This window comes from Podarcis liolepis (genome assembly GCF_965112155.1).
Source record: "Podarcis liolepis genome assembly, chromosome: 6".
NCBI lineage: Eukaryota > Metazoa > Chordata > Lepidosauria > Squamata > Lacertidae > Podarcis > Podarcis liolepis.
Window position 1 is genome coordinate 56,339,393 of NC_139559.1, and position 9,109 is coordinate 56,348,501.

Below are 9,109 nucleotides of genomic sequence, written 5' to 3' on the forward strand. Positions count from 1 at the left end.
TTTTACTGCAATGTTGTTGTTACGCTATTTTATTGCTGTAAACCACTTGGGAGATTTTTTTGTCTTGAAATGAAATGTATTGCATACCATTTCATAATTACATCAAGGAAAGCATGCCAGTAAGTTCCCTATAACTTGCTAACATAGGTTTTCCCCTTGTGTGCAGTAAGTTGGTTGCTCTTAATAAAAACTTTTTACGCAATTGTTACAAAGCTTGCAATCCTAGCCCCATTTACCTGGAAGACAGTCCCACTGAATTCAATAGGGCTTACAACAGAGTATACATAGTTAGGATTGTGCTGTCACTGGAAGATGTGAGCGCTATTACTGTATAATTTTTAAAAGTAATTTTATTTTCATAATAACAGGCAAATTTGTTAGACCCATTCTCATTTAACTTTGCTGAATTAAATGCTTAGAAAATAGTGTTAGGTACAGAACTACTGAATGTAATGGGATTTTAAAAAACTACAGATGTCTATGCATGAAAACATGTAGGAAAAAAGAATGAAACATTCAACAGTAACTTCACAAATTCAACATAATGCCTTTAGCCCCTCATAGAAGTTACTGTTATCTCAAAATGAAATGAAAAATAAAAATCATTTTTTATTGTTTACCCAGATACAAAAATACAGTACAATATGATGAAGCAAGGCATCCACCGAGAACATTCAGCAAGTTAAGAGATTTTCACACTAAATACTTCATTACATTTTCTCTTCTATTCACAAAAGAATTAAAAGACAAATGCACAAATGGGAAAGCTATGTTTCTGTATAAATGTAACCAAAGGAGCAGCAGGCAATTCTGTAAGGAAAAGAAAAACAATTTTGTACTTCCAATGTTCTTCATGCTGCTGCTTGGGCATGTAGGAAAATAACTCTACTTGGTGTAGCGTTCATGACAGAATGATTAGTTTAGTACAGTGGGCTTGGTAAAAGTTCATACTGAACAGTAAAGGCAAGATTGTTGTAATCCTAAACATTAATATCTAGAAGTTCCTACTGAAATAAGCAAGACTAAGCCTGTTTATGATAAAAGGAATAGATGATTCTATTAAGACCAATGTCCTCATCACAAACCAGATACCAGCCTTTACCTCATAGAGAATAAGCAATTTAAAAAGAGTTAGGCCTTAAACTCCACTGAAACTGTGGTTTATAATATGCTCAAGGTTGAAACATTCATTCATCAGTAAGTATTTTAGCTTTATTTATCCTATAAACAGGCATTTCAATGTAAACAAGAGAGGACAGAGTTATTTATTTTGACTTCACTGTCTGAAAAATTAGATAGTATTTGATCGAACAAGTTATCAGTAGGAAAAAGATCGTATCAGTGCATCTACAATTCCTCATTGGGGAAAAAGGAGGGGGGAAAGAGTCATATATCATTTTAGATTCTGAATTTATATAAAACAGATCCCCAGTGTATTATAATTCATCTCCAAGATGTTTCTTCCTGAAAGCATCGCCTGTCAGCTTCTCTTGGGCTTCCTTCATGCCTTGGATGACTGTAATATTAAACATAAAAGATGCTTAGTACTTGCTTCGGTTCAATTGACATGAATAGGAGAGAAATTCATCCAGTTTGCATTTAAAACTTGCCTAATTCACAATTTCTGAGACAATATGCAAACCAAAACACAGCCAACAGCAAACCTTCAAAATTTTTACTTCTCTGAATTTTGCAGTGCAGTTCTCCAGCCAAGTACCGTATTTTTCGTCCCATAGGACGCTCCGTCCCATAGGAGGCACCTAGTTTTTTGGGGGGGAAATAAAGGAATTCCCCCCCCTTTATTCCCCCCCCAAACCAGATCAGGGAAACCGAACCAGGTCGAGGAACAGCGGGATGGCGGCGCTGCGCCTCCTTGCTGTCCCCCGAGCTTGTGGGGCAGGCCGATGTCTGCCCGGCGGGCGGGGGGCTCTGCTTCAGGGCGCCCCTCGCGCCAGGCTGCTATCCGCAGCATGGGGAGCCCTGCGGGGAACTCCCGCAGGGCTCCAACACGCTGCGGATGTCTGCCCGGTGGGCGGGGCGCTCTGCTTCAGGGCACCCCTCGCGCCAGGTGGCAGGCTGCTATCCGCAGCGTAGGGAGCCCTGCGGGAACTCCCGCAGGGCTGCCTAGGCTGTGGATGCGTTCCCGAAGCGCCGGGCGCTCTGCTTTCAGCGCACCCGGCATTCCGGGAAGCAGGCTGCTATCCGCAGCCTAGATAGCCCTGCGGGAACTCCCGCAGGGCTGCCTAGGCTGCGGATGTGTTCCTGAAGCCTGGAGAGCGAGAGGGGTCGGTGCGCACCAACCCCTCTCGCTCTCCAAGCTTCAGCGAAAGCCTGCATTCGCCCCATAGGACGCACCCAGATTTCCCCTTCATTTTTGCTCTCTCCTCCCACAGTATGCTGCTTTGAGGGCTCTCCTCACTGGACCCCAGCCAATTTTGGGCAAGCAGAATAACAGGGCTTGTCAGATGAACCCTGACCTATGAGAAAGCAAAACATTCTAGAAATGCCTCCCATTTCTTAAGCTCAATTATTCCATTATCCCCCTAACAGAAGATGTGAAAAAGAACAAGTCTGTCAAATGTCCTTTCTTTGGCCAATACTCTGATGTAACTTAAGAGTCTGACAGAATCCTAAACGTGTATGCTTAAACTTACACCATTTACACGCAATGGTAATCAGCTATAATTCAATATAGTTCTGAACTGTAAATTAATCAGGACACTTGTAGTGAAATACAAGTCAGAGAGCTGCCAGGGCTACTATAGCCATCTGAGATAAAGCTCAATTTGAACTTAATTCACATGTACCTTGTTCAGCATTGGTATAAAAGTACTTGTAGCTGGGGTTTCCTTTCTCATTTATGATCTCTGGATGGATGTTTCCACTGGGATCTACAAAAAACAGAGAGAACAAATGAAAACATCCATGTGATGACAACAGCAATGCAATTCTCCAAGAGGGAGAAGAAGCTGCCTCACCCATGAAAATGATTCTGGGAATGTAACCACCATCAGGACTAAAAGCTTCATCTTTGGGTTCCTCTTCATCCTGAAAGTTAAAGTAAAGGAACATTAGGACTATTTCCACAGAAATCTATCTTTATTGTTTCTGTACGTATAACCAAAGGAAAGACCCACAGCTCTGTGGAAGTGCAACTGCCTTGGATGCAAAGTTTCTCAAGCTCAACCTTTGGCATTTCAAGGTATGGACAGCCATTCTGCAAGATGGACGCCACAGTTGGATTTCACCCCTCGAAAGAAGGGCAAGTCACTGCAATTGTTCATCAGTAATATTTCTTTGTGAAAACAGCAGACTATTACTTTGACAATAATAGTTTGTTCATTCATTCAACATCACAGTGGTACCTTGGTTTTAGAACAGCTTAGTTTATGAACAACTTGGAAATAGAACGCTGCAAACCTGGAAGTAGGTGTTCCGGTTTGTGAACTTTGACTTGGAAGCTGAACATGTTCCACTTCCTGTTGAGTGTGTTCTGTTTGTAAATTGAGTCCCCCACTGCTAATCAGAGGCTTCCTGTTGAGTGTGTTGCCTGTTCAGTCCCGAGCACCCACGCAAAACAGAAGTGATATTTGGAGCTTTTGTTTTTGCTATTTTTTGCGTTTTTGTTTGTGTGGCTTTTTCGTTGTTTTGACTGTAACTTGTTCTTCATTTTATGGCACTGACTTGTGACTGTGGCTTGTGACTTGTTTTTGTGACTGTGTGGAACCCAGTTCAGCTACTGATTGTGTGAATGCAGAAATGGATAAAAGCCCCCCCCCATCCAAACAATGACTATCATAGTGCACGCAAGAATAAAAATTAATTTAAATTTTTATCTACAATACTGTCTCATTTATTTTATAGTACAGTACATTGATTATTGCTTTCATTTTATGGATCAATGGTCTCATTAGATAGTAAAATTCATGTTAAATTGCTGTTTTAGGGGTTGTTTTTAAAAGTCTGGAATGGATTAATCCATTCTGCATTACTTTCTATGGGAAAGCACGCCTTGGTTTTGGAATGCTTTGGTTTTGCAACAGACTTCCAGAACGGATTAAGTTTAGGAACCAAGGTACCACTGTATTAAGGATGTGCAATGTAAAATAATGGATAAATCAATGGAGGTGTAGTTCCTCACACCCCCCCCCAAAATACAGAGAATGTTTTATGTTTGCTTTCTGTATCTTCATAAATTGTCTCAGAAAGTTCCAAGGAAGAATACGGGGAAATGCTTCATTTCAGTATCTTAGCAACTATCCAACTGAAACTTACCTCAAGGTTGACCATCACGAAATTATGGGCAAGCTCTGAGATTTCCTTAGATTCCGAAAACTTTGGTTTTAAAGCTAAGAAAAGCATAGAAAGGAAAAATTAATCAGGAAAGAGAACAAGTGTCATAATTCTTACACACATGCTTCTAATCAGAAGGGTCCTAACCCAGCTAAATCAGTCCCATGGGAACAATTGTCTCACACCTAACTTGCACTCTAGATTTCAGTATGACTTAAGCATGACTAACTTTAGTTAGATCACAACCAGAATCGGTCATCAAAATCCTCGCATTTAAATAAAAAGAAACAGCCCTTGTTACTTTTGTTAATATACCTAATACAAAGAAAAAGTGATACAAAACAGTTCTATACAAGTATAAAAAGCCGAAGAAACATAAGCAATGCTCTCTTGTTTTTTTCAATAAAAAACACAAAAGAAATGGTCACTCTTAAACTAAAAGTATTTTTACATTTTCATTGGTGTTTGAAGTAAGTTTGTTCATCAGTGTAGTACATGTCTAATCTTTACTCTCTGAACTTTGGCTCACAGAATCCAATTAGTAAAAGCTTAGGCAGCTTTTCAACTAGCATTTAGCCACAGCTATATCTAGAAAAAAACCCTACCTTATAGGTATAGTTTTATTTATGAAGACAATACATATATGCTATACTCTCTGTAAAATTACACTTTCTCCTACAAATGTTATGTATCTATCCAATTAGAAGATTCTGAAGTGCTCTCAGGGAATGTTAATTTATCTTACCTTTGCAAGCACCACACCAGGATTTGTGAATGATTATCATGAGAGGCAACCCACTAAAAAAGAAAAAAAGACATTGAAATGCACCATTAATGTACTCCAATACTCTTAAGACTTACTTTTGAGTAAACATGCACAAGATTGTTCTATAAGGTGCAACTGCAGAATGAAATTTATAAAAGGAAGGGGGTTCCATTGTAGCTTCATTAAGATTAAAGATTTATTAAGAACAAGGTTAATATGTCCTACTCTTTTATACCTAATAAAAGATTAGCCAACTGTCCACCTTACAGGAAAAGGAGGTCTAGTTTACTCAAGTGATTTCACCTTTAGATACGCAAGTGATTTATAGGATTAAACCTGGAATTCACAATGTGAAAAGCTTTCTTAGGCACTACTATGTTTGTCAGAGGTGTGGTAAAAAAAATAAATCCAAGCAAACCTAAAAGGGAGATCGGGAGCAATATTTGTAGGTCAAAGAGCTGTACACTAAACTCTATGGACAATGACCAAGAAGTGCAAGTCTTTCATGTGTTGCCTTAATTGCCCAGCCATTTTCTATCCAGCCCTCACTCATATTGCCCATTTATCTGATGTTACATTTTTGCACATCACCTGCTTTGCCCACAACCCACATATACTTGCTATTATTATTTTGTTGTGCCTTATGGGAGGACTGGGGAACCTGCGGTTCTCAATACATTGTTGGACTCCAACTCCCATCATCCCTGACTATTAGCCATGGTGGCCGGGGCTGATGGGAGTTGGGGTTCACCAACATCTGCCTTATGAAGATCACTGTACTCAGCTGGGAAAGAATCCCTTTTTATATATTACCTTATTAAAACACTAGAAGAAAACATTTATGTCTTACTACCAAGTAAGTGTGCAGAGGATTATAGCTCTAGTGTAGGGGTGGCTAACCTCTGGCTTGTGGGCCAAATTTGCCCCACCATCCCTCCCCATTTGACCCAGGAGACTGCTTCCCCCCAAACCACGCCCAGCTGCCCCACACTTGACATCCTATGTCCTGGATGGAACCTGCATCAACTGCTTACACAGCTGATCCCTGCAGAAAGCAAGACTGAGCATCAGCTGATGTGCAAGGAGTTCAGTGTTGTAATAAAGAAGCCAATTTTCCAAAGGTCTCTACATTTGTGAGCTAGTTGGGTTTTTCATTATCCAAAGTTCTTGTCCACAGCACAACTGTAACAGAAGAATGTCAGCTCCTGTTAATGGTGCAATAAGATCCAGGTCATAGCTGGATCCCTCTCCAGAGCATGCCAGAAGTCACCTTTACAGTTGGCCAAGGAAAGTGTAATTAGTCCCAGAACCTTTGAAGTTGAAGGCTTCTAACTCCTCACTGGAAGATGCACGCCAAGTATAATAGCTACCCACAGTAGCAGCCTGTGTGCAGTGGTGGAGCCATCATCCCAACATTAGTGCTACTGAAGCTGGGGGCTGTTACAGATGCGCTGGCAGGAGGACAAGATTGACTCCACTGGTGCATCCACCCCGATCTTGCTACCACCTCACCCCAGCCCTGTCCAGGTAAGCTGCAGTGACACCAGTGTAAGGAGGGCGGTTCCACACAACCACACAGGTCGCAACTGGCTACCCAGCTGGGGCAGTTTCTTTTCTTCTTTTCCCAAATGCACCATGGCATAACTGAGAAACCGCTGTGGAAGCTGCTATTAGTTCCAAGAACAAAATAAGCGTACTCTCCCCCAAATCTCAAACTCCTGACATTCACCTGTGAAAACCTATCCTCAAAATATGTCACACTCAAAGCTGGAAACAACAGAAGTTGAAAGGCGTCATGTAGCGCTCACAACGTGCCACCCAAGTGTTGTAAATATGACTACAGCCCTAATCTCTATTTCATTTCAAGCAAAACTGTACTCGGGTATACCAGTGATCATCACTAAAACATTTTCATATCAAAGCAGATTGTTCCTTTAAAGCATGTTATTTCCATGTGCTAACTTAAAAAGCAATTAAAGAAGAGTATCAATTAATTGCAGCAGCAGCAGCATGAAATCCCAACTGTATGGCTGAACTCGAGGTGATCAGTTTGTCAGTCTCTGATTAATTTCACGCCTTCTTGTGTAAGGCTGGAGATCAAGTTCTTACAAAAGGCTATTACTGGTACTAATCTGCAGCTTCAGGTTTTTAGGTTGTGACTGCAATTCTTTTGCTTAAGTAATAATAATAATAATAATAATAATAATAATATTTATTTATATCCCGCCCTCCCCAGCCGAAGCCGGGCTCAGGGCGGCTAACAACACTAAAATAGTGCAACATTATAAAAACATTATAAAAATTAATTAAAATCAAAATTGCTGGCAACCATAAACTAAAGTTCTGTAAAGATTGCCAAAGGAGGGAGTCAGGGTGCGCCCTGACCAAAGGCCTGGTGGAACAGCTCTGTCTTGCAGGCCCTGCGGAAAGATGTCAAGTCCTGCAGTAATCCAGTTCCAAACATGTTTAGACAGGCCTAATTCTGCATGAGAGTCAACAGAGTTTTCCAGAATATTTTTTCCCTGTTGGTTTTAATTTTATTAGATTTTTTTTTAACAATACTAACAAAGAGGAAAAGTTCAATTGAATTTCCTAGGACTTACTACAAAGTAAACTTGATTTACGGTTTGGACTATCTCTCTCATCAGAGGGGGGAAAGCAGCATATACAGCTCACAACCTAAAGCAAATTTACTTTGGTATGGCAGAGGTTGTTTTTATGTACGTATAAACTCTGCATCTTTTGAGTGTAGCGATAAGCCAGGACTTTGTTTAATAGTAAGGCTAACCTTATGAAATTTACACCTCAGTTCACTTATTTGGAAGCAATTATTATGGATAACAGGGAAATTAACTTCCAAATAAGCCAGTTTTAAGGTTGTACAAGGTTGTCCCGCTTGCACAAGATACCTGGCTGCTGCTTCCTTTTTCCCATCTTCCAGTGTCCTCCAGTGAATATGATCTCCAAAACCTTGAAAGAAAAGGGGGAATATATGTTGCATAATTTAAAGCATCAGTTACAGAAGATAAAAACCATTTTCTATATATCATCACATACGAGGAAATAAATGCTTTTAGAATGGCAATCTAAGATACCATTCCTAGGAACATCAATGAAGTTTGAAGTTATTCCAAAGCAAGCAATTCTCTTTTCTAAAGGATTTATACATATCTTTTTATTTGAACTGAACTCTGAAAACAAAAAGGGCCCTAGAAACTGTCACCCTGAGCAACTCATGGCCTAGACTAGAGAAACTACAGTGCTCTCTTGAAATCAACTATTTTTCCAATAGTAGATGCAGACTATAAGAATCGTTTTTGTTATCACAGATAGCTTAGGGATGATCACGCCCTAAACCTTTTTTGCTTACTTTTTGCAAAGCACAGGCATTTGAAAACATCAGTTAAAACAAAAGAGGAAATAAGAATTGGTATCTAACCTTTTCCAAATGCTTCCCCAGCAGAAACTGCGACAAGCAATTGGCAAAGCAGGAAAGTCGACAGCGCTGCTAACTGAACCTTCATGCTGTCTGCCAAGATCTTCACCAGGACAATTACTCCAGCTCCGCACAGCGATCCTCTTAAGCAATAGTATCTGATTAACCCAAGTCAGCTTCTTTGTTTAAGAGGAAGTGATGTTATCGGAAGGATACAGGAGGCGCTTCAGAGATTTGGGTCCGGGGTATTATTATATACGCACATGTATAGTTCTCATGTTGTGCAGAAGAGTGTCTTCCTTTTTCCGCTCGGAATCTACGTAGGAATTTCTAAGTGTCTACGGAGTTGTTCGTTTCTCGCGCACTTCTAAAAGGCGAACTGTCCTAACTCTGGTCCGACGGCTCATGAAAGGCAACTGTAACATCAGCTCCCCAGTTCGAAGCACAGTCCTGCAGCAGGCTTGCTCTGATGCAAGTCCCTCTGCATTCAGCGAAGCTTGTTCCGCAGGAAGAGCTCACGTAGGATTGGGGCCGTGGGCAAACTCAGTGGCACTTTGAAGGGGAAAGCCAGAAGCGGTGGGGAACTGATTCTTGAAAGGCCGGTTAAGTCCATT

At 40.7% G+C, this 9,109-nt stretch overlaps 1 protein-coding gene across 1 annotated transcript; it reads right to left on the reverse strand.

Moving 5' to 3' along the window:
• Positions 1 to 584: 584 nt before the first annotated feature.
• Positions 585 to 8,632, reverse strand: TXNDC12 (thioredoxin domain containing 12). Its single transcript, XM_083509762.1, has 7 exons — positions 8,499 to 8,632; positions 7,969 to 8,029; positions 5,039 to 5,091; positions 4,276 to 4,349; positions 2,979 to 3,048; positions 2,808 to 2,891; positions 585 to 1,516 (listed from the first exon to the last, which is right to left on the reverse strand). Exons 1-7 carry the CDS (start codon positions 8,581 to 8,583, stop codon positions 1,437 to 1,439), a joined length of 507 nt encoding a protein of 168 aa, XP_083365888.1. The 5' UTR covers positions 8,584 to 8,632; the 3' UTR covers positions 585 to 1,436.
• Between the last annotated feature and the right edge of the window lie 477 nt (positions 8,633 to 9,109).

Excerpts from the sequence above, each read along its gene's own strand:
- TXNDC12 (XM_083509762.1), bottom strand. The coding sequence starts at position 8,583 with ATGAAGGTTCAGTTAGCAGCGCTGTCGACTTTCCTGCTTTGCCAATTG. Across the intron at positions 8,030-8,498 it reads TGGGGAAGCATTTGGAAAAG|GTTTTGGAGATCATATTCAC; the intron begins GTTAGATACCAA and ends TTTTCTTTCAAG. Across the intron at positions 4,350-5,038 it reads CTGGTGTGGTGCTTGCAAAG|CTTTAAAACCAAAGTTTTCG; the intron begins GTAAGATAAATT and ends TGCTTTTCTTAG.